Below are 26,430 nucleotides of genomic sequence, written 5' to 3'. Positions count from 1 at the left end.
TGCACACTTTTGCCAAATTGTACAAATTTGATACTTTTGCTTCTTCGGAGGCAATTTTTGGGAGAAAGGTTTTGCAAGCCGTGGTGCCTTCTGTTTAGGTAACCTGATTGGCTCCCTCCCTTCATCCGTGTCCTAAAGCTTTGGTATTGGTTCCCACAAGTTATGGATGACGCCGTGGACCGGACACACCAATGTTGGTGAAAACAGAATTTATGCTTACCTGATAAATTACTTTCTCCAACGGTGTGTCCGGTCCACGGCCCGCCCTGGTTTTTTAATCAGGTTTGATGAATTTCTTTCTTTAACTACAGTCACCACGGCACCTTATGGTTTCTCCTGTTTTTTCTCCTGTCCGTCGGTCGAATGACTGGGGTGGGCGGAGCCTAGGAGGGACTATATGGACAGCTTTTGCTGTGCTCTTTGCCATTTCCTGTTGGGGAAGAGAATATTCCCACAAGTTATGGATGATGCCGTGGACCGGACACACCGTTGGAGAAAGTAATTTATCAGGTAAGCACAAATTCTGTTTTTTTTGGCAATTGCATCACATTTTGCGACGATCACCTGCAACCTAGAGGGTCATGCAAACTCTCATAAGAAAGGCCAGGCTCCCCTCTTTCGAATGGGTCACTTGCTCCCCTAGGATCTAGCTGATGCCTCCTAAATCGCAATTCTAAAGAAATAGGATTACGTTTCACTTTGGACACTTCCTTATCGCATATGACGCCATAACTAGCTGTGTGGTGATGTCACATGCCAGATAGCTACTGGGGGATAAAAGAATTATGAAGGACATTTGTCCACTATACTTACAAGGATTTGCAAAGTTAATTAAATGACAACACTTTCATGCTTAGGACGACGCATTATCATCTGAAATGCTTCTAAAGGACGACAAGGTGTCATACTACTCATGGAAGTGATTAAATATTAACTACCAAGTGTTGTTCTTGTACCACATTATGAATATTCATTAACAGCCCAATTATATTTCTTATTTTTGTCTTGCTGCAACCCCATGTGGGTGATTTTATGATACATTTTTAAAAGTTTCAACAAACTTTATATTATTTTAATTGGATTGTACAGACAAAGTGTCTCTTGGATTTACAATACTAACACATTTTAGATTTTAGAAAAAGTGGGAGTATATCTACTGTATATAGCAAGGAATACAAGTGTTATCTTTTACCCATTATCAAAAATCAATTTCTGAGCTATGAGAAAAACATGTTTTTAGTTAGAAGAAAATAAAAATCTATTTAATCACTGTGGTTTAGCGTTAAAGCCATTATGATTATAATGAGCGAGAGGAAGAGTCAAAATTAAACACTCACGAATCAGATAGAGCATGCAATTTTAAACAACTTTCTAATTTATGTGTATTTACTTCTACTGCTGTGTTCTCTTGATATCCTTTGTTGAAGTGTAAACCTGGGAAGTTCCATAGGCACTTAGGAGCGTGCTATTGTGTTTAGCAGTTTATGGCAGCCATGTTTTTCAACAGTGTTTATAGCAATGTTATACACAGTGGCAAACATCACTGCCAGATGGATAAAGACACATGCACGCTCCTGAGCTCACCTATGATTACTCTTTAACAAAGAATACCAAGAGAACTAAGTAAAATTGATAATAGAAATAAAATTGGAAAGTTGCATAAAATTACATGCTCTAACCAATCTATATATGTTTAGTATAGACTTTACAGTCCCTTTTATATTTATTATTATATAGAAATAAAATATATTTTTATAATAAATCATGACAATGTTGGTTGAGACAAGTTAGAACTTAATAGGAGAGGAATATGCATTTAGCCACTGATCACCAGTCAGTTCCTGTCAGCTGCTGGACATAAACTACTGGTTTAAATGGACACAAGTTAAAATTAAACATGATTCAGATAGATTTTAAAACAACTTTCTAATTTACTTCCATTAACAAACTGTGCACAGTCTTTTTATAGTTATGCTTTTTGAGTCACCAGCTCCTACTGAGCATGTGGAAGAATGCGCAGAATAAACATATATGCATTTCTGATTGGCTGATGGCTGTCACATGGTACAGTGGGAGTGGAAATAGACATAAATGAAATTTGTCAGAAAAAAAAAAATCTACTACTCAGAAGTTCAGACTAAGTGCTATTGCATTGTTTTTATTGTGCATTTGTTGTTTATGCAAATCTACTGTATTTATGGGTCCTTTAACTCCTTTGTAGGGGGGTAAACACTGTTAAAGGCAAACAAGTGTGCAGATATAGAATACTAAAACGCATTAGAGCATCTTAACACTGCACAAATGTGTCCCTTTATAGATCAATTTTTTTATAATCCATATGGGAGGAGAAAGAAGCTGATGGAAATAGAAGGATTAAGATAAAGTAATTTTAAAACACGTGATGGGAGCAAGTTTAATTATGAAGAAAGAGAACAAGAAGCAATGCATAGAATATGAGTGAGGTTAATAAGTTATAAAGATGAGAGAAATGGTGTCAGGAGGACACTGTGTGAAATTATAGCAATGAAGTGACAATGTATTCAGACAAGCAACTGATAAGAGTTCATTGAATTCAAAATGTCGCATGGCACAATAAAATAAGTATTAAATGGGACAGTATACTAGGGATGCACCGAAATTTCGGCTTCAGAAACGTTTCGGACGAAAATGGCATTTTTGGTTATTTCGGTTTTCAGCTTTTTTGCCTGTTATTTTCGGTAAAATTATGGAGTATCATATTTCAAATTTGATGCTAGCCTAGAGCTGCTGTTTGAGAACATTACTTGACTTACTGTTTTGCATATAATAATAGTTTTCTAGGACTATGCTTTATTTGGATCATTCATAAAAAACAAAAAAAAATTAAAGTGAAAGTAAATCCTAGCGTTGTACAAACGCTAGGATTTACTATTGAAACAAATAAAGGGCACTTTCATTCATGAAGTATAAGATACTTAATGTAGAAAGCTCCTTTTATTTGATTTAATCGGTCGCCGTTCTTAGCTCTTACAGCAGCGCACGGCTAAAAAATTTTTTGGCAAGAGGTGACGTTTTCACCAATAGCCGTGCGGTAAATCCGGCTCCCATGGAGCTAAAAACGGCGACTGATTGAATCAAATAAAGGAGCTTTCTACATGAAGTATCTTATACTTCATGAATGAAAGTGCCATTTATTTGTTTCAATAGTAAATCCTAGCGTTTGTACAACGCTAGGATTTACTTTCACTTTAAAGGGACACTCAGGTTAAATTAAATTTTCATGATTCAGATACAGCATGTAATTTTAAACAACTTTCCAATTTACTTCCATTACAAAAAATGTGCACAGTCTTTTATATTTACAATTTTTGAGTCACCAGATCCTACTGAGCATGTGCAAGAATTCACAGACTATACGTATATGCATTTGTGATTGGCTGATTGCTATCACATGGTACAAGGGGAGTGGAAATATACATAACTTTGAAATTTGTTATAAAAAAAAATCTACTACTCATTTGAAGTTCAGACTAAGTGCTATTGCATTGTCTTGTTATCTTGCATTTGTTGATTATGCAAATCTAATGTGTTGACTGGTCCTTTAAATCTGATTCTGTTACACAGAACTAAATACAGAATAATACAGTATATCGATATTTAATATTGTTTTAAGTAGGGATGCAGAAAAATTTTGCCTTGAAAATTTTCTTGCTAAAATTATTGTGTAGCATATTATTGTTATAAGATATTTTTTGGTCCAATTTTAGTGTACTTTCAATAAAAACAGAATTTATGTTTACCTGATAAATTACTTGCTCCAACGGTGTGTCCGGTCCACGGCGTCATCCTTACTTGTGGGATATTCTCTTCCCCAACAGGAAATGGCAAAGAGCCCAGCAAAGCTGGTCACATGATCCCTCCTAGGCTCCGCCTACCCCAGTCATTCGACCGACGTTAAGGAGGAATATTTGCATAGGAGAAATCATATGATACCGTGGTGACTGTAGTTAAAGAAAATAAATTATCAGACCTGATTAAAAAAACCAGGGCGGGCCGTGGACCGGACACACCGTTGGAGAAAGTAATTTATCAGGTAAACATAAATTCTGTTTTCTCCAACATAGGTGTGTCCGGTCCACGGCGTCATCCTTACTTGTGGGAACCAATACCAAAGCTTTAGGACACGGATGAAGGGAGGGAGCAAATCAGGTCACCTAAATGGAAGGCACCACGGCTTGCAAAACCTTTCTCCCAAAAATAGCCTCAGAAGAAGCAAAAGTATCAAACTTGTAAAATTTGGTAAAAGTGTGCAGTGAAGACCAAGTCGCTGCCCTACATATCTGATCAACAGAAGCCTCGTTCTTGAAGGCCCATGTGGAAGCCACAGCCCTAGTGGAATGAGCCGTGATTCTTTCGGGAGGCTGCCGTCCGGCAGTCTCGTAAGCCAATCTGATGATGCTTTTAATCCAAAAAGAGAGAGAGGTAGAAGTTGCTTTTTGACCTCTCCTTTTACCGGAATAAACAACAAACAAGGAAGATGTTTGTCTAAAATCCTTTGTAGCATCTAAATAGAATTTTAGAGCGCGAACAACATCCAAATTGTGCAACAAACGTTCCTTCTTTGAAACTGGTTTCGGACACAGAGAAGGTACGATAATCTCCTGGTTAATGTTTTTGTTAGAAACAACTTTTGGAAGAAAACCAGGTTTAGTACGTAAAACCACCTTATCTGCATGGAACACCAGATAAGGAGGAGAACACTGCAGAGCAGATAATTCTGAAACTCTTCTAGCAGAAGAAATAGCAACTAAAAACAAAACTTTCCAAGATAATAACTTAATATCAACGGAATGTAAGGGTTCAAACGGAACCCCCTGAAGAACTGAAAGAACTAAGTTGAGACTCCAAGGAGGAGTCAAAGGTTTGTAAACAGGCTTAATTCTAACCAGAGCCTGAACAAAGGCTTGAACATCTGGCACAGCTGCCAGCTTTTTGTGAAGTAACACAGACAAGGCAGAAATCTGTCCCTTCAGGGAACTAGCAGATAATCCTTTTTCCAATCCTTCTTGAAGGAAGGATAGAATCTTAGGAATCTTAACCTTGTCCCAAGGGAATCCTTTAGATTCACACCAACAGATATATTTTTTCCAAATTTTGTGGTAAATCTTTCTAGTTACAGGCTTTCTGGCCTGAACAAGAGTATCGATAACAGAATCTGAGAACCCTCGCTTCGATAAGATCAAGCGTTCAATCTCCAAGCAGTCAGCTGGAGTGAAACCAGATTCGGATGTTCGAACGGACCCTGAACAAGAAGGTCTCGTCTCAAAGGTAGCTTCCAAGGTGGAGCCGATGACATATTCACCAGATCTGCATACCAAGTCCTGCGTGGCCACGCAGGAGCTATCAAGATCACCGACGCCCTCTCCTGATTGATCCTGGCTACCAGCCTGGGGATGAGAGGAAACGGCGGGAACACATAAGCTAGTTTGAAGGTCCAAGGTGCTACTAGTGCATCCACTAGAGCCGCCTTGGGATCCCTGGATCTGGACCCGTAGCAAGGAACTTTGAAGTTCTGACGAGAGGCCATCAGATCCATGTCTGGAATGCCCCACAGCTGAGTGACTTGGGCAAAGATTTCCGGATGGAGTTCCCACTCCCCCGGATGCAATGTCTGACGACTCAGAAAATCCGCTTCCCAATTTTCCACTCCTGGGATGTGGATAGCAGACAGGTGGCAGGAGTGAGACTCCGCCCATAGAATGATTTTGGTCACTTCTTCCATCGCTAGGGAACTCCTTGTTCCCCCCTGATGGTTGATGTACGCAACAGTTGTCATGTTGTCTGATTGAAACCGTATGAACTTGGCCCTCGCTAGCTGAGGCCAAGCCTTGAGAGCATTGAATATCGCTCTCAGTTCCAGAATATTTATCGGTAGAAGAGATTCTTCCCGAGACCAAAGACCCTGAGCTTTCAGGGATCCCCAGACCGCGCCAAAGCCCATCAGACTGGCGTCGGTCGTGACGATGACCCACTCTGGTCTGCGGAATGTCATCCCTTGTGACAGGTTGTCCAGGGACAGCCACCAACGGAGTGAGTCTCTGGTCCTCTGATTTACTTGTATCTTCGGAGACAAGTCTGTATAGTCCCCATTCCACTGACTGAGCATGCACAGTTGTAATGGTCTTAGATGAATGCGCGCAAAAGGAACTATGTCCATTGCCGCTACCATCAAACCGATCACTTCCATGCACTGCGCTATGGAAGGAAGAGGAACGGAATGAAGTATCCGACAAGAGTCTAGAAGTTTTGTTTTTCTGGCCTCTGTCAGAAAAATCCTCATTTCTAAGGAGTCTATTATTGTTCCCAAGAAGGGAACCCTTGTTGACGGAGATAGAGAACTCTTTTCCACGTTCACTTTCCATCCGTGAGATCTGAGAAAGGCCAGGACAATGTCCGTGTGAGCCTTTGCTTGAGGAAGGGACGACGCTTGAATCAGAATGTCGTCCAAGTAAGGTACTACAGCAATGCCCCTTGGTCTTAGCACAGCTAGAAGGGACCCTAGTACCTTTGTGAAAATCCTTGGAGCAGTGGCTAATCCGAAAGGAAGCGCCACGAACTGGTAATGCTTGTCCAGGAATGCGAACCTTAGGAACCGATGATGTTCCTTGTGGATAGGAATATGTAGATACGCATCCTTTAAATCCACTGTGGTCATGAATTGACCTTCCTGGATGGAAGGAAGAATAGTTCGAATGGTTTCCATCTTGAACGATGGAACCTTGAGAAACTTGTTTAAGATCTTGAGATCTAAGATTGGTCTGAACGTTCCCTCTTTTTTGGGAACTATGAACAGATTGGAGTAGAACCCCATCCCTTGTTCTCTTAATGGAACAGGATGAATCACTCCCATTTTTAACAGGTCTTCTACACAATGTAAGAATGCCTGTCTTTTTATGTGGTCTGAAGACAACTGAGACCTGTGGAACCTCCCCCTTGGGGGAAGCCCCTTGAATTCCAGAAGATAACCTTGGGAGACTATTTCTAGCGCCCAAGGATCTAGAACATCTCTTGCCCAAGCCTGAGCGAAGAGAGAGAGTCTGCCCCCCACCAGATCCGGTCCCGGATCGGGGGCCAACATTTCATGCTGTCTTGGTAGCAGTGGCAGGTTTCTTGGCCTGCTTTCCCTTGTTCCAGCCTTGCATTGGTCTCCAAGCTGGCTTGGCTTGAGAAGTATTACCCTCTTGCTTAGAGGACGTAGCACTTTGGGCTGGTCCATTTCTACGAAAGGGACGAAAATTAGGTTTATTTTTTGCCTTGAAAGGCCGATCCTGAGGAAGGGCGTGGCCCTTACCCCCAGTGATATCAGAGATAATCTCTTTCAAGTCAGGGCCAAACAGCGTTTTCCCCTTGAAAGGAATGTTAAGTAGCTTGTTCTTGGAAGACGCATCAGCTGACCAAGATTTCAACCAAAGCGCTCTGCGCGCCACAATAGCAAACCCAGAATTCTTAGCCGCTAACCTAGCCAATTGCAAAGTGGCGTCTAGGGTGAAAGAATTAGCCAATTTGAGAGCATTGATTCTGTCCATAATCTCCTCATAAGGAGGAGAATCACTATCGACCGCCTTTATCAGCTCATCGAACCAGAAACATGCGGCTGTAGCTACAGGGACAATGCATGAAATTGGTTGTAGAAGGTAACCCTGCTGAACAAACATCTTTTTAAGTAAACCTTCTAATTTTTTATCCATAGGATCTTTGAAAGCACAACTATCCTCTATGGGTATAGTGGTGCGTTTGTTTAAAGTGGAAACCGCTCCCTCGACCTTGGGGACTGTCTGCCATAAGTCCTTTCTGGGGTCGACCATAGGAAACAATTTTTTAAATATGGGGGGAGGGACGAAAGGAATACCGGGCCTTTCCCATTCTTTATTAACAATGTCCGCCACCCGCTTGGGTATAGGAAAAGCTTCTGGGAGCCCCGGGACCTCTAGGAACTTGTCCATTTTACATAGTTTCTCTGGGATGACCAACTTGTCACAATCATCCAGAGTGGATAATACCTCCTTAAGCAGAATGCGGAGATGTTCCAACTTAAATTTAAACGTAATCACATCAGGTTCAGCTTGTTGAGAAATGTTCCCTGAATCAGTAATTTCTCCCTCAGACAAAACCTCCCTGGCCCCATCAGACTGGGTTAGGGGCCCTTCAGAACCATTATTATCAGCGTCGTCATGCTCTTCAGTATCTAAAACAGAGCAGTCGCGCTTACGCTGATAAGTGTTCATTTTGGCTAAAATGTTTTTGACAGAATTATCCATTACAGCCGTTAATTGTTGCATAGTAAGGAGTATTGGCGCGCTAGATGTACTAGGGGCCTCCTGAGTGGGCAAGACTCGTGTAGACGAAGGAGGGAATGATGCAGTACCATGCTTACTCCCCTCACTTGAGGAATCATCTTGGGCATCATTGTCATTGTCACATAAATCACATTTATTTAAATGAATGGGAATTCTGGCTTCCCCACATTCAGAACACAGTCTATCTGGTAGTTCAGACATGTTAAACAGGCATAAACTTGATAACAAAGTACAAAAAACGTTTTAAAATAAAACCGTTACTGTCACTTTAAATTTTAAACTGAACACACTTTATTACTGCAATTGCGAAAAAACATGAAGGAATTGTTCAAAATTCACCAAATTTTCACCACAGTGTCTTAAAGCCTTAAAAGTATTGCACACCAAATTTGGAAGCTTTAACCCTTAAAATAACGGAACCGGAGCCGTTTTTAACTTTAACCCCTTTACAGTCCCTGGTATCTGCTTTGCTGAGACCCAACCAAGCCCAAAGGGGAATACGATACCAAATGACGCCTTCAGAAAGTCTTTCTAAGTATCAGAGCTCCTCTCACATGCGACTGCATGTCATGCCTCTCAAAAACAAGTGCGCAACACCGGCGCGAAAATGAGGCTCTGCCTATGATTTGGGAAAGCCCCTAAAGAATAAGGTGTCTAAAACAGTGCCTGCCGATATTATTATATCAAAATACCCAGAATAAATGATTCCTCAAGGCTAAATATGCGTTAATAATGAATCGATTTAGCCCAGAAAAAAAGTCTACAGTCTTAATAAGCCCTTGTGAAGCCCTTATTTACAATCTTAATAAACATGGCTTACCGGATCCCATAGGGAAAATGACAGCTTCCAGCATTACATCGTCTTGTTAGAATGTGTCATACCTCAAGCAGCAAGAGACTGCTCACTGTTCCCCCAACTGAAGTTAATTGCTCTCAACAGTCCTGTGTGGAACAGCCATGGATTTTAGTGACGGTTGCTAAAATCATTTTCCTCATACAAACAGAAATCTTCATCTCTTTTCTGTTTCTGAGTAAATAGTACATACCAGCACTATTTCAAAATAACAAACTCTTGATTGAATAATAAAAACTACAGTTAAACACTAAAAAACTCTAAGCCATCTCCGTGGAGATGTTGCCTGTACAACGGCAAAGAGAATGACTGGGGTAGGCGGAGCCTAGGAGGGATCATGTGACCAGCTTTGCTGGGCTCTTTGCCATTTCCTGTTGGGGAAGAGAATATCCCACAAGTAAGGATGACGCCGTGGACCGGACACACCTATGTTGGAGAAAGTGTGGTTATTTTATTGGCTTGCAGTTTTTCAATTCAGATTCATTCATTAAATAGTCTAATTATGATAAAAAAATATAAATAAATATATATATATGTGTTAAAATAATCTGAAAAAAATACATTTTTGGTTTCGGTTTTCGGCCAAATGCATCCTGGATTTCCGGGTTCGGTTTCGGTCCAGAATTTCCATTTCGGTGCATCACTACAGTAAAATAGTTTTTTTTTATTAAAAGGGACATTATACACTAGATTTTTCTTTGCATAAATGTTTTGTAGATGATCCATTTATATAGCCTATACAGCTTTTTTTTTTTAATATATTAAATGTATAGTTTTGCTTATTGTTAAATACTAACAATAACTCAATAGAGCTAAACTGACAGCTTCTAAGTAAGTTTTTAAAAGGTTTTATACTGGATTTTTATTTCAGTATCTGTGCATATTATTCTTTATAGTAGTGTCTATTACATGCAGTTAAATAAAAATTGGTGTATACTGTCCCGCTAATGTATTTCCAATGGCTTGTTATACCAGCTGCAAAGAATAAAATGTATGAGAAATCGCATTTTCAGGTTTATTTGTGGATATTAAATTGCTGGTTTTGTGCTTTGAAACCACAGCATATTGAAATAGACTGACCTTGCAGGTAAAATGAGATCTCATTATGTTATCACTTTGTGTACACACACTTTCTTTATTATCTTGTATCTGCTTGTAAACCAAAGCCCAATACTTAGAAAGAACAATGCAAAATTATAAATGTATTAACTATCTATTTTACCCCCCCACCAGGAGTGTAATTTCTTCTGCTGGCTGTGTTTACATAGCCTGTCAATAACTTGGACTTAAGTTGAAAAACTTTCAGTATAGGTGGGGATACCACAGGCTAAATCAGCTATTTCTAATGCCGAAATAAGGATAAATGAGCTACTTGTTAACAATTCAATGTACTCTAGCAGATAAAATAGATCATTTGGAACAAATTAAACGGGAGAACATTTTTCGGTAAACTGTCCCTTCAAGTCCAAATGCAATCTAAAACCTAACTTTTATAGAAAAGACAGCAAAAGAGAAACTGGTGTTTGCTGCCCTACTAATGTTTAAAAACACTTTATTACTTGTAGCCAAAAAGTGTAGCTGAATATGGATACTAAGTAAATCAATAATAACACAATATCATCTATGAGGGGGCAGGTGTTCTGTTATGTTTCCCTACCGCGTTACATTTTCCTACCTACGGCCACATCTACAATAAACTTGCAAATACACCGGCCCATTTTAGGTTCAGCACCCTGTATAGTGCTTGCTTATTGGTGGCTACATTTAGCCACCAATAAGCAAGCACAACCCAGGTTCTGAACAAAAAATGGGATGGCTCCTAAGCTTTTACATTCCTACTTTTTAAATAAAGACAGCAAGAGAACGAAGAAAAATTGATAATAGGAGTAAAATTAGAAAGTTGCTTAAAATTGCTTGCTCTATCTGAATCATGAAAGAAACAATTTGGGTTTAGTATCCCTTTAAGTGTCGAATATCAAATTTTGCACTTGTAAGATTCAACAAAACTCTGCAAAACCTATTAGATATATAAGAAAATGTTTCTTACTACGAATAAATAAAATGAATAAGGTGACCAAAGCAGAACGAATGTTAAAGTCAAAAGGAAAAGGAATGTCTCCCTCCCATCAATAAAACAGATATGCTTTAAAAGTTAATTCCACAGAATAATATCTTGTGTAAAGTATATACTGTACATTAGATATCGGTTAAAAACAAAAATGCAAATTATGGATGGTATACTGCTTGGATATTGGTTAGCAAATATTTATATTATACAAGTACCGCTGCATCTAAGCGGTACCTGGATAGTAAAGTAAACGTTCTTTTGAAATATGAATTACAAACGTTAGCTTAGATAGATTCTTAGCGGCACTTAATAAGGAGTAACCCTTTAACCAAAAGTATTATCCCTCCTCCCCCCACGAGAGGCATTACGTTAATAATATCTATAAATATGAATTCCTATTGTTTTAGCTTATTTTAGGCTTAAAAAGTAATGAGCACTTTAAAAAAAATAACAAAGAGCCCTTATTTTTTAAATTGCTCATTACGTGTTAAACCTAAGTGTCATCTAATAAATACCATAAAGTCTCATTTATTAAAAATGATCTTTTTTGTTATAACTTTTGTTTAAATGAATACAATTATTTTTATTGTTTTAAAGCATTTTTTTGTGTTTCTCTATTTTTGTAACCTCCCTTACAGTCCTCAAGTTAGTTGCAATGTAAATATTCTTATACCATATTCTGGTAATCAGTGGGGTAATATAACCGGGAAACTGCACAGAGAGGTAGAAAAATAAACATAAGCCGTTTTCATGTAAGCAATGACATTTTGTTGATACATTTGTCAAGTTGTATTCCTGCACACCAATATGGCTAAGGGATTTCCCCATTACCCAATGAGAAACTGATACACCAGAATCCAGATCTTCTGTTAGCTCCAATAACAATTTAAACAGGATTATTTTTAAAATATTTGTTTGCATGAAAAAGTCATCAGTACTCACCTTTCCCTGCAGTGCTCCGTGCCCTCTCCAGACATTGTTCCGCTAACTTAAGCATCTTCTGGGAATCTGCACTTAACATGTCACAGCCACCTGTTGATGAGAAAAGGTAGCTGTTAAAAGGAGAGGACTATGGTATAGCATTCAAATTTGTTACAAAACAGCCCACAGGGTGTGTAAGCGCAGTTACCAAGTAGCCCACAGGGTGAGTAAGCGCCGTTACCCAGTAACGCGCAGGGTGAGTAAGCGCAGTTACCCAGTAACCCGCAGGGTGAGTAAGCGCAGTTACCCAGTAACCCGCAGGGTGAGTAAGCGCAGTTACCCAGTAACCCGCAGGGTGAGTAAGCGCAGTTACCCAGTATCCTGCAGGGTGAGTAAGCGCAGTTACCCAGTATCCTGCAGGGTGAGTAAGCGCAGTTACCCAGTATCCTGCAGGGTGAGTAAGCGCAGTTACCCACTATCCTGCAGGGTGTGTAAGCGCAGTTACCCACTATCCTGCAGGGTGTGTAAGCGCAATTACCCAGTAGCTCGCAGGGTGAGTAAACTCACTTATCCATTATTCTACAGGGTGAGCAAGCTGTTACCCAGCAGCCCGCAGGGTAAGTATGCTCACTTACCCATTATCCCACAGGGTTAGTAAGCTCAGTACCCAGTAGCCTACAGGTTGAGTAAACCAGTAGCCCACAGGGTGAGTAAGCTCAGTAAACCAGTAGCCCACAGGGTGAGTATGCCGTTACCCAGAAGCACACAGGATCAGTGAGCTCAGCACATATAGGAAGCAGCACAAAGTGCCAATCAGTACACAGGGCCTGTGAGCTTAGTTATTCAGCAGCACACAGATGTTCAGATATCCATGAGCACATGAGGCCATTTAGCTGAAATATCCGTGAAAATACCAATTACCTTTTTTATCTGCTTCTTCCAGCAGGGACTGAGAAATAAAACTCACACACTTCAAATACTCCATGTAGGCTTCCTAGAATAAACAAATAGAAAGAGAAATCTGGGTTTAAATTTTTTATTAAATCACTATATTTGCTTATATGTTATATTACATAGTTCATAGAGACAACTAGCACAAATAGTTTCTAGATATGGAAAGTTAAAGGGACACTAAACCCACCATTTTTCTTTCATGATTCAGGTAAAGAATACAATTTTAAACAACATTCCAATTTACTTCTATTATTTATTTTACTATATTTTTTAGATATCCTTTGTTGAAGAAATAGCAATGCACATGGGTGAGCCAATCACACAAGTCATCTATGTGCAGCCACCAATCTGCAGCTACTGAGCCTATCTAGATATGTTTTTCAGCACAGATAGTAGAAGTAAATTAGAAAGTTGTTTAAAATTGCATGCTTTTTCTAAATCATGAAAGAAAAAAATTAGGATTCATGTCCCTTTAACCAAGAAGCTTTCATATGGGTAATACTGAATGAATCTAAAAACTATTTTTGCTACTGCATATCTGTTATTGCGCTAGGATCAATCAACATGGCTTAATTACCACTAAATACAGTAGACTTGCAGAATTAAATAAGTGCATAATAAAAAGACAATGCAGTAACACCTACTTCAAATAGGCAGATTTTTTTCTGGCCCCCTCTACCATGTGACAGACATCACCCAATCACAGACTAGTATAGTATACCCTGTGAGCTTGTGCACATGCTCAGTAGGATCTTGTTCCCCAGAAAGCGTGAATATAAAAAGACTGGGCAAAATTTGATAATGTAAGTAAATTGGAAAGTATCTTAAAACTGCATGCTCTTTCTAAAGCATATAATTTTATTTTGACTTGAGTATCCCTTTAGAAACAATTCTACCTACGCCTTCCTTAAATTAATATTTTTCTTACTTTATCATTTTAAACTTATTGCTGAGCAAAGGAGTCCCTTGTCCTAACCCTGTGTTGATGGTGATCTACCCTCACTTACAGTAGTGCTTGACTGCTATGGGCAAGATAAAGTATATAAGGTAAGCTGGTTGTATAGCCGGTTGTAAAGCGGATTTATTAGCAGTGATCAAGTCAATTAAAGATAAAGAAGAAATGTGTGCCTCACTGTCATCCTCCACTCCACTGCATGAATAATTTGCACAACTAGAAAATAGCCCTGTGCCTTTATTCGCTTCATCAGTAAATAATCACTCTCAAAATGTGAGTGCGCGGCATGTATGCCATGGTTTATGTAAATGCATATTTGTTGCACGCAGGCCATTTGCGTTGCATGGTTTTCACTGTGGCTCAGGAATCTGTTGCTCCTTGTACGTCGGGGGCCACGGTCGTATCTTGTTGTTCACACACATGTGCATAATATGTAAAATATTAAACCCTCTGTTGGTTGCAGCAATAACATCACGTGAGGTGGCTGGTGCATGAACTGAGCCCACAGATCACTTAGACACTCCTGTGCTTGGTCATTACTGGTACATCTGTGCAAAACTCCTTGGCCCCCCACATGTCCTTCATGGATCTCCTGGCTACCTTCTCCTACTGTTTTGTTTCCGGTTGTCTTCTGGCTTCTTGACTTCTGGGTTTGCCTTGCCTATACCTCGTATGGACTGACCTCCTGATTTGACCTTGGCTTTCTCCTGATTTAAGATTGGCATATCCTTATTGTGGACTGTTTTTCTGGTTTGACCCTGGTTGTTCCTGAATGGTCTTCTCTGGATTGCCCCTTTGTTACCCACTTTTTCTCAGAGAACTGCTTGTGCAATGCGCCCCCTGCAGATTCGCTAGCAGGTGGTGTCAATCAGCCCAATCGTATAGGATTGGGCAGATTAAAGACCGCAGCCTCAGAGCAGGCGGACAAGTTATGGAGCAGCAGTCTTTAGACTGCTGCTTCATAACTACTGTTTCCGGCGAGCCTAAAGGCTTGCGCAGAAACAGGGGCATCAAGCTCCATTTGGAGCTAGATAATTCGGCCCCCATCTGTCTAACAAAAAACAAACAAACAATAAAAACAAACAATGTATTAGATCATTTTATTTACTTCTCATGTCCCTTCAAGCAAAGATCTTTGTACATTGAACAATGATACATTTTTTCTAAATTACAAGTTTTAGGTTAACAATTCATGAGATTACTTGGAAAAAGCTAACTAACATCTTTACTTTATCTTAATGTCATTCAAAAAGGAGAAAGCATCACAACCTCCATGTGTTCAGTTTGCAGCAGTCTTTTTTTTAAAAAACCCATCCATAATTGAAGCAATTCTATTGTACCCCACTGAGACATTGTTCAAGGAAGGAAAAAGAGAAAGCATCATTGAATGGAATGAGGAGGGGAAGGGAGAGAACAGAGGGATCAGAGCTTCACCCCCACCTCAGTGTGCATTAAGGGAAAAAGCCAGGCATTCACAAAAATGAAAGGGATGATAAATCCTACTGTTTAAAAAATGCTAGGATTCACCAGGCCTAGAAATAAAGGCGACCTTCAGTCATTAGTTTTATTTTTTTTTAAACTGTGTTAAACTTACCTTTATTTCGCTGCGGCTTCAACACTAACCCAAGCGCCTCTGGCCACCCACGGCACAGCTTAGTTTTTTCAATGAGGTGAAGTTTCCACCTCTTAGCCAATAGCCGTGCTAGCATACGGCGCAGTAAAAGGGATCAGCACCAAGTTTTTCCTACTCAGGGGGTATATAGGCTCAAGGCAGCATAGCTTTGACTACCCCTACTAATCGATAGCTTTGGGCACGGACTGCACCACACACGTAGTGACTTTTTTTTACTCTCTTTATTGGGATGGCTTGCAGAATTGTTGTTTGCCTTTCATCCTATGGATGGAATGTATTTATGAAGTTCCTATGGGTGCAAGTACATTTTAGCTAATACATATATCTCCTATTGCAGTTTAGTAATGTTTTACATACCAAGCTATGTGGCAGTATTTGTACACATGGGTATACTGAATGTATATTATCAATGCATAATATATGCACTAAACAAACAAAATTGGCCAAGGCCCAATATTTCTGTGAAAATCTGAACAATAACATATCAAACCCTAGAAAGTTTTGGAAAGTCATAAATAATTTACAAACTCCACCAATCCACTCCCAACCCTCCACTGTCAATGTGGACAACCAAACCCTGCAACTCCCCTTAGATGTAGCAAATGCCTTTAACAATTATTTTGTCGGATGCTCCACCACCCTGATTGACAAACTAATAAATGATACGCATCCTGAAGTTACAAATGTGGATCAGGCCCCACTAAATCAGCAAAGACCCAATATAGAGAAGTTCAATTTTAGACCTGTACCCATCAATGTCGTTAAGAAACACCTTAATAACCTAAAAATGAAAAACCAGTCTGGACCTGATCAAATCCCAGCAATGCTGTTGAAGCTTAGTGCGCCAGCAATTGCTAAAGCTGTCACAACCCTAATTAACGAATCCTTGGTGTCTGGATACATACCCAAACTCTGGAAGACTGCAAGAGTAGTGCCTATCCATACAAGTGGGGAGATAACCTTGGTTTCTAACTATCACCCAATATCATTGCTACCAGTATTATCAAAAATCTTAGAAAAATGCGTCCATACGCAATTATGTGAATATTACCAACAATCTAACTATCTGACCCCTGATCAATCAGGTTTTCGTACAAATCACTCCACTACAACTGCCCTCCTAAAAGTTTGCAACGACATCCAAACTGGAATGGAACAAGGAGACCTAACTGGAGCTATTTTCCTTGATTTTGCAAAGGCCTTTGACACAGTAGACCACGACATACTACTGCACAAACTAAAAAAACTCAGGTATTGGTGATCGTCCGCTAACCTGGTTTCAATCATATGTATCGAATCAATCACAATATGTCTCCATTTCTGACAGCGACTCCCTCCCTCTCCCAATCACGTGTGGTGTTCCCCAAAGTTCCATTCTTGGCCCCCTGCTATTCACATTATTTATAAATGATCTGCCTAATGTCTGCAAATCCTCAACTGTACACATGTACGCAGACGACACGGTAATCTATGCAAACAATTCCGATCTACCGCAGCTTGAAGCAGTGCTCCAAGACCAGTTCACAGAGGTAGAAAAGTGGATCTCAAAAAACAAACTCTTCCTAAACACTGACAAAACTGTCACAATGATCTTTGGAACGGGATCTAAACTACACAAACTACAAAATTCCCATCTATGCATCAAAACAAAATCAAATTGCACACTGACCGCAGTCCACTCTTTTAAATACTTGGGTATGTTGTTAGACCCCAATCTATCTTTTGGCCTCCATATAGAAAAACTGACATCTAAACTTTATCCAAAAATAGGTGCCCTGTAAGAAACAAATCCTGCCTCAGCCCTACTGTAAAGGAAAAGATTGTACAGCAAATGCTGATGCCAATCGTGGATTATGGGGATGTAGTATATGCTCCTGCACCGCAAACTCACCTTAATAAACTTAATACATTGTATAACTCGTTGTGCCGCTTTGTGCTACAATGTAACTACAGGACCCACCATTGTGACATGCTAAAAGAACTAAACTGGCTGTCGCTGGAATCCAGACGCACCCTCCATCTTTCCTGCCTTGTGTTTAACCCCTTAATGACCGCAGCACTTTTCCATTTTCTGTCCGTTTGGGACCAAGGCTATTTTTACATTTTTGCGGTGTTTGTGTTTAGCTGTAATTTTCCTCTTACTCATTTAGTGTTCCCACACATATTATATACCGTTTTTCTCGCCATTAAATGGACTTTCTAAAGATACCATTATTTTCATCATATCTTATAATTTACTATAAAAAAAATTATAAAATATGAGGAAAAATTGAAAAAAAATACACTTTTTCTAACTTTGACCCCCAAAATCTGTTACACATCTACAACCACCAAAAAACACCCATGCTAAATAGTTTCTAAATTTTGTCCTGAGTTTAGAAATACCCAATGTTTACATGTTCTTTGCAAGTTATAGGGCCATAAATACAAATAGCACTTTGCTATTTCCAAACCATTTTTTTTTCAAAATTAGCGCTAGTTACATTAGAACACTAATATCTTTCAGGAATCTCTGAATATCCATTGACATGTATATATTATTTTTTTAGTAGACATCCCAAAGTATTGATCTAGGCCAATTTTGGTATATTTCATGCCACCATTTCACCGCCAAATGCGATCAAATAAAAAAAATTGTTCACTTTTTCACAAATTTTTTCACAAACTTTAGGATTCTCACTGAAATTATTTACAAACAGCTTATGCAATTATGGCACAAATGGTTGTAAATTCTTCTCTGGGATCCCCTTTGTTCAGAAATAGCAGACTTATATGGCTTTGGTGTTGCTTTTTGGTAATTAGAATGCCACTAAATGCCACTGCGCACCACACGTGTATTATGCCCAGCAGTGAAGGGGTTAATTAGGGAGCATGTAGGGAGCTTTTTGGGGTAATTTTAGCTTTAGTGTAGTGTAGTAGACAACCCCAAGTATTGATCTAGGCCCATTTTGGTATATTTCATGCCACCATTTCACCGCCAAATGCGATCAAATAAAAAAAAACGTTAAATTTTTCACAATTTTAGGTTTCTCACTGAAATCATTTACAAACAGCTTGTGCAATTATGGCACAAATGGTTGTAAATGCTTCTCTGGGATCCCCTTTGTTCAGAAATAGCAGACATATATGGCTTTGGCGTTGCTTTTTGGTATTTAGAAGGCCGCTAAATGCCGCTGCGCATCACACGTGTATTATGGCGAGCAGTGAAGGGGTTAATTAGGTAGCTTGTAGGGAGCTTGCAGGGTTAATATCACATTTAGTGTAGAGCTCAGCCTCCCACCTGAAACATCAGACCCCCTGATCCCTCCCAAACAGCTCTCTTCCCTCCCCCACCCCACAATTGTCCCCGCCATCTTAAGTACTGGCAGAAAGTCTGCCAGTACTAAAATAAAAGCTATATTTGTTGTTTTTTTGTGTTTTTAAAAAGCATATTTACATATGCTGCTGTGTACTATCCCCCCCTTAGCCCCCAACCTCACTGATCCCCCCCAAACAGCTCTATAACCCTCCCACTCTAACTTAATATGCGCCATCTTGGGTACTTGCAGCTGTCTGCCAGTACCCAGTTTAGAAGAAAATATGGTTTTTTTTTATTTTTATTAAAATTTTCTGTAGTGTAGCTTCCCCCCCACACAAAACCAACCCCCCACCCCTCCACGATCTATTTTTGTGCTTTTGCACAAACAAGATTTGGCCCTTTTTCCTAGCAATATTTTCCGTAGTGTAGCGGTTCCCACCCGCTCCCGCCCCGTGCACGCGCCCACCCGCCAACCTCAGTGCACGTGCGCGCTCCCGCGTGCGCCCCCTAACGGCCCCGCCTCCGATCCCGCCCCCCTTGATGTCAGAAGATACACCGATGGCCACCCACCCGCCTCCCAAGTCGGCTCCCACCCACCAACGATACCGGCCATCGATGTCTGGTGCAGGGAGGGCCACAGAGTGGCTCTCTCTGCATCGGATGGCCATGTAAAGTTATTGCAGGATGCCTCCATATCGAGGCATCACTGCAATAACCGGAAAGCAGCTGGAAGCGAGCAGGATCGCTTCCAGCTGCTTTCCACACCGAGGACGTGCAGGGTACGTCCTCAGGCGTTAACTGCCTTTTTTTTTTTGAGGACGTACCCTGCACGTCCTCGGTCATTAAGGGGTTAAAAGCTTTTCTGGGAAGCTCCCACCCTACCTGAGCAGTATGCTCTCAACGGTTATTCCCACCTCCTATAACCTCCGATCCAGTACCAGCACATTATTTAGCTTGCCTCAATACAAAAAGAAAGCAGCTCGATCCTCCTTTTCCTACAGAGCACCACAATTAAGGAACGACCTCCCGCACACTTTCAAACCTTCCCCATGCCTAATATCCTTTAAGAGATCCCTCTCTACATATCTCAAAACAGAATGCACCTGTCATGGTTGATTATATATTTCCTACCTGTTCTATGTTACATTTTTGTGCATATATCGTGTATTATTATTGTTTTTGTATTTTATTGTACCCATTGTATCAATGCAATGTTTTGTGTACCCAGGACATACTTGAAAACGAGAGAAATATCAATGTATCTTTCCTGGTAAAATATTTTATAAATAAATAAATAAATAAATAAATAATAATAATGGTATATACCTCTTGATAATAATATAACTGAGGTGCTTGACTAACATTAAATACCTCCTTTTATATCGATATACAAGTCAGTTGGTTGACATAGTTGATCATGGTGTGCTGTCTTTGGCCAGGACAGTATGGCTTGCTTAATCCCCTTTTGTTAACATATATATTTTTTTTTAATTTCACTTGGTTATGAGGAGGATAACATGGATAACACTCAGGGCCTGATATTCAAAACCGACGCTCAGGCGAGATATTCTAAGAAGTCTCGTTACTACGGCAAGGCCCTTAAAATGAGAAATGTTTATGTTGAAATGTAGTGTTTTTTTAATGTGAAACAGAGACTTCTACATTACAATACAAGGTCTAAAAAAAAATCCCAAAGATTTTGCATGATTTCTTTCCATTCCAGCGAGATTTTTAATATCAGGCTCTCAGAGAGCGTACTTAGTTGCTTTATTCCCCGTTAAGTTTTTTTTAGTCAGGTACTTATTGTATTATGCTAAATTTGACCTAACAAGACCTGTTGTGAAAATATGCAATATTTGCTGCACCAATATTTGTTGTGGAATCACCTGCCTACTGCTCAATGGGTTACAATAGATATAATAATATAATAAATTAGAATATATATATATATATATATATATATATATTTTTTTTTTTAATTCTTTATTTATAATCCAACAGTGCAGATAGCAAACAGAAATAACATTCTACTTTTTCAGCTCACCACACAGGGTGTCTTGGAAGACATGAAAATAGTAACAACTGAAAACTAAATCATAAAGTACAAAAATCATGAAAATCAGACAATTCCATATTTGGGTAAAAAAAAAAAAAAGGAAAAAGGGGAGGGAGTAAAGGAATAATCCCCTCCCATCTCTCTAGTTCTAATCCATATCAAATCATTATTACATTCTTGTTGCTATCTCCACCTCTCATATCTACTTAAAGGGACAGTGAACCCACATTTTTTCTTTCATGGTTCAGATAGATCATGCAATTTTAAGCAACTTTCTAATTTACTCCTATTAGCAAATTTTCTTCATACTCTTGGAATCTTTATTTGAAAAGCAAGAATTTAAGTTTAGATGCCGGCCCATTTTTGGTTTACAACCTGGGTTGTTCTTGCTGATTGGTGGATAAATTCACCCACCAATAAACAAGCGCTGTGCAGGGTCTAAACCAAAAATCGTCTGTCTCCTTAGCTTAGATGCCTTCTTTTTCAAATAAAGATAGCAAGAGAAAGAAGAAAAAACAAAATGTATGCTTACCTGATAAATTTCTTTCTTTCCAGATATGGTGAGTCCATGGCGTCCTCAATTACTGTTGGAAATGTCACTCCTGGCCAGTAGAAGGAGGCAAAGGGCACCACAGCAAAGCTGTTAAGTATCCCTCCCCTTCCCACAATCCCCAGTCATTCGACCAAAGGAAAATGGAAAAAATGAGAAACACAAGGTGTAGCGGTGCCTTAGGTTTAGTGAAAAAAAAAAAATGACTTTAAAAAAACAGGGTGGGACTGTGGACTCACTATATCTGGAAAGAAAGAAAATTATCCGGCAAGCATACATTTTGTTTTCTTTCCTAAGATATGGTAAGTCCACGGCATCCTCTATTACTGTTGGGAACCAATACCAAAGCTAAAGGACACGGAGGACTAGGGAGGGACAAGACAGGTAGACCTAAACGGAAGGCACCACTGCTTGAAGAACCTTTCTCCCAAAAAGAAGCCTTGGCCGAGGCAAAAGTATCAAATTTATAAAATTTAGAAAAATTATGCAAAGCGGACCAAGTTGCAGCCTTGCAAATCTGTTCCACAGAAGATTTATTCTTGAAAGCCCAAGAAGAAAAGACAGCCCTAGTGGAATGAGATGTGATTCTCTCAGGAGGCTGCTGTTCAGCAGTCTCATATGCCAAACGAATAATATTTCTCAACCACAGAGAAAGAGAAGTAGCAGTAGCTTTCTGACCTTTACGCTTCCCAGAAAAGCAAACAAACAATGCAGAAGACTGGCGAAAATCCTTAGTCGCCTGCAAATAGAATCTAAGAGCATGCACCACATCTAGGTTGTGCAACAGACGTTATGAGAAGAAGGATTAGGACAGAGGGAAGGAACAACAATTTCCTGATTAATATTTCTATCGAAACAACCTTAGGAAGAAACCCAAACTTAGTATGAAGAACTGCCTTATCTGCATGAAAAATGAGATAAGGCGAACCGCACTGCAAAGCTGAGAGTTCCGAAACTCTCCAAGCAGAAGAAATAGCAATATGAAACAAAACCTTCCAAGATAACAACTTAATATCTAAGGAATGCATTGGCTCAAACGGAGCCTGTTGCAAATCTTTAAGTACAAGGTTAAGGCTCCAAGGCGGAGCAGAATAGACTTAAACACAGGCCTGATTCTGACCAAGGCCTGACAAAAAGATTGCACATCCGGCACGTCCACCATATGCATGTGCAGCAAGATAGATAGAGCAGAAATCTGACCGACAAACCTTTCTCCAGACCTGACCCTACTCCAAGAGTAGCCCTTGGATTCAAACCAATAAAGATATTTACGCCATATCTTATGGTAAATCTTTCTAGTAACAGGCTTACGAACCTGAATCATGGTCTCAATGACCGACTCAGAAAAACCACGCTTAGAACCACGCTCAGTCAGCTTCAGAGAAACGAGATTCGGATGAAGGAAGGGACCTTGAAGTAGAAGGTCCTTCCTCAAGGGTAGTCTCCACGGCGGCAGAGACGACATTTCCACTAGGTCCAGGTACCAGATCCTGCAAGGCCACACCGGAGCTATTAGAATCACAGATGCTCTCTCCTGCTTGATACGAGCAATGACTTGTGGAAGGAGAGCAAACGGAGGAAATAAGTATGCCATTCTGAAGTTCCAAGGAACTGCCAGAGAATCCATCAGGAAGGCCTGAGGATCCCTTGACCTCGAACCGTACTTTGGAAGCTTGGCGTTCTGTCGAGACGCCATCAAATCCAACTCTGGTACCCCCCATTTGATGGTTAACCTGGAGAACAACTTTGGATGGAGTCCCCACTCCCCGGCTCAGGAAATCCGCTTCCCAGTTGTCCACTCCTGGAATGTGGATGACAAAAAGACAGCAATTGTGAGCTTCCGCCCACTGAATGATCCGAGCCACCTCCTTCATGTCTCAGGAGCTCTGAGTTCCACCCTGGTGGTTGATGCAAGTCACTGAGGTTATGTTGTCTGACTGAAACCTGATAAATTGGACTTAGGCCAGCTGAGGCCAAGCCATCAAGGCATTGAAGATTGTCCTCAACTCTAATATGTTTATGGGAAGAGCAGATTCCTCCTGAGACCAAAGTTCCTGCACCTTCAACGAGTCCCAAACTGCTCCCCAGCCCATAAGGCTGGCATCCATGGTCACATTCACCCAGGAGGGTCTCCGAAAGCATGTCCCCTGAGACAGATGTTCCTGAGACAGCCACCACGGAAGAGAGTCTCTCGTTGACTGATCTAGAACTATCTTCTGAGACAGATCTGCATAATCCCCGTTCCATTGACTGAGGATACATAACTGTAGAGCCCTCAGATGGAATCAGTCAAAGGGAACTATGTCCATAGAAGCCACCATCAGACCAATTACCTCTATACATTGGGCCACTGATGGCCATACCGCAGACTGTAGAGATAGGCAAGAGGAAAGAAGATTGGCTCTTCTCACAGAAATATTCTCATTGATAGAGAATCTATAATGGTTCCTAAGAAGACCACCCTTGTAGCTGGAACAAGGGAAATCTTTTCCAAAATTACCTTCAATCCGTGGGAACGAAGAAAAGACAACAAGATCTCTGTGTGAGATTTTGCTAGTTGAAAAGATGGCCCCTAAACCAGAATGTTGTACAGATAAGGCGCCACTGCAACTCCCCAAGACGGATCACTGCCAAAAGAGCCCCCCAGGACCTTTGAGAAAATTCTGGAAGCTGTGGCCAGGCCAAATGGAAGAGCCACAAACAAAGTGTTTGTCCAGAAAGGCAAATCTCAGAAATTTGTGATGATCCCTGTGAATGGGAACATGTAGGTACGCATCCTTCAGGTCTATCTTCGTCATGAACTGACCCTCTTGCACTATAGGAAGAATGGAACGTATAGTTTCCATCTTGAAGGACGGCACTCTGATAAATTTGCTTATACACTTTAGATCTAGAATGGGTCTGAAAGTTCCCTCTTTTTTGGGAACCACAAACAGATTGGAATAGAACCCTAAACCCTGTTCCTGTACTGGGACTGGAACCATCAATCCCAAGAGGGAAAGATCCTGAACACATTTCAAGAACGCCTCTCTTTATCTGGTCTGCAGATAATCTTGAGAGGTGGAACCTGCCCCTGGGAGCAAAGGTCTTGAATTCTAATTTGTAAGCCTGGGATACGTCGGCCCACGGATCTGGGACAACTCGTATCCATGCTTGAGAGAACTGAGTAAGTCTACCCCCATTTGATCTGATCCCAGATTGGGGGCAACCCATTCATGCTAACTTAGACTCAGCTGTGGGCTTCTTAGATTGCTTCCCTTTATTCAAAGACTGACTGGGTTTCCAAGAAGGTTTGGAATGTTCCTGCTTGGCAGAGAAGGGGGAAGACTTACCTCTGAAGTTACACAAGGAACGAAAATTACTCTGACGTCCCTTCGACCTATTCTTCTTATCTTGTGGCAGAAAAGATCCTTTACCACCCGTGATATCGGAAATAATTTCTGCCAAACCCAGTCCAAACAAGGTCTTACTCTTGTAAGGAATCGCCAAAAGCTTAGACTTAGATGAAATATCTGCTGACCAAGATTTCAGCCATAATGCACAACGTGCAAAAATCGCGAAACCAGATATTTTGGCTCCCAACTTAATGACTTGCAAAGAGGCGTCAGTAATAAAAAAATTGGCTAACCTAAGTGCCTTAATCCTATCCTGGATCTCCTCCAAAGTAGTCTCTGCTTGAAGAGACTCAGACAATGCGTCAAACCAATAAGCTGCTGCACTTGTCACGGTAGCGAAACACACCGCAGGTTGCCATTGGAGACCTTGATGAATATACATCTTTTTCAAGTAAGCTTCCAGCTTCTTGTCCATTGGATCCTTGAAAGAGCAGCTATCCTCAATCGGAATAGTAGTTCTCTTAGCCAGAGTAGAAATCGCCCCTTCCACCTCGGGCACTGTCTGCCACGACTCCTTAATGGAGTTAGCCATCAGAAACGTCTTTCTAAAAAACGGGGACAGGGAAAAAGGAATTCCGGGTCTCTTCCCATTCCCGGGCAATAATCTCTGTAGCGTGGTCTGGCACAGGAAACACCTCCACAGAGGAGGGAACATCAAAATATCTATTCAATTTGCAAGATTTCTTAGGGTTGACAGCGACAGGAGTGTCAGAGTCGTCCAGGCTAGCAAAAACCTCCTTTAACAAAACACGAAGGTGTTCAAGTTTAAATCTGAAGGATACAACTTCAGCATCAGAAGAAGGAATTACACTATCCGAATCGAAGATCTCACCCTCAGAAGCAACTGACGTATCTTCCTCTTCAGACTTATGAGAAAGAGCAACTTGGTTAGTCGGGGATCAGAGACCTTATAATCTGAATCTTTAAGTTTCCTCTTGCGTCTTCCCTGAAGCATGGGAATGGCAGCTAATGTCTCAGATACATGGGCAGCAATTTTTGCATGCAAAAAAACTCCTCCAGGAGAAAGCTGCAGCCCTGCCTGACCAGCATCAACCTGAGAGGATGGTGGCTCAGACACAAAAAGTCTATCTTTATACATTAAATGTTCTTTCAACACAAGAAGGGCAAAGTAGGTTCTACTTGGGTATCTAGGCAAAGCTTACATTCAGCAGACGGCACCAATTCTTGGTCCATATTGCAAAAAAAATACAATTAAAAAAAAAAAAAAAAAAGTATTTTCCTTTTTTTACACCGTTCCTTTAAGAACATTAGTTCCCAAAGTAATTTAAACCTGTCAGACAGGGCTAAGAAATAACTTTAAACTGCCCAATATTTGCAATACAAATAATATGCCGAAACCTCTCTCTATTAAGCACCTCTACACTTCAGCGTACTTACTGAGGTGCTTACC

At 40.4% G+C, this 26,430-nt stretch overlaps 1 protein-coding gene across 1 annotated transcript in view; it reads right to left on the bottom strand.

Moving 5' to 3' along the window:
- VPS9D1 (VPS9 domain containing 1) overlaps nucleotides 1-26,430 on the bottom strand; it is a 134,133-nt gene that overhangs the window by 78,130 nt on the left and 29,573 nt on the right. Inside the window, exons 2-3 of the mRNA XM_053699362.1 lie at nucleotides 13,100-13,172; nucleotides 12,200-12,289 (exon numbers count right to left, since the gene is read on the bottom strand). Of these exons, the coding sequence (XP_053555337.1) occupies nucleotides 12,200-12,289; nucleotides 13,100-13,172 (163 nt within the window). The remainder of the gene's footprint in view (nucleotides 1-12,199; nucleotides 12,290-13,099; nucleotides 13,173-26,430) is intronic.

This window comes from Bombina bombina, chromosome 1 (genome assembly GCF_027579735.1).
Source record: "Bombina bombina isolate aBomBom1 chromosome 1, aBomBom1.pri, whole genome shotgun sequence".
Classification (NCBI taxonomy): Eukaryota; Metazoa; Chordata; class Amphibia; order Anura; family Bombinatoridae; genus Bombina; species Bombina bombina.
The sequence above is the reverse complement of the archived record's forward strand: the minus strand, read 5'-3'. Positions and strand labels throughout refer to the sequence as shown.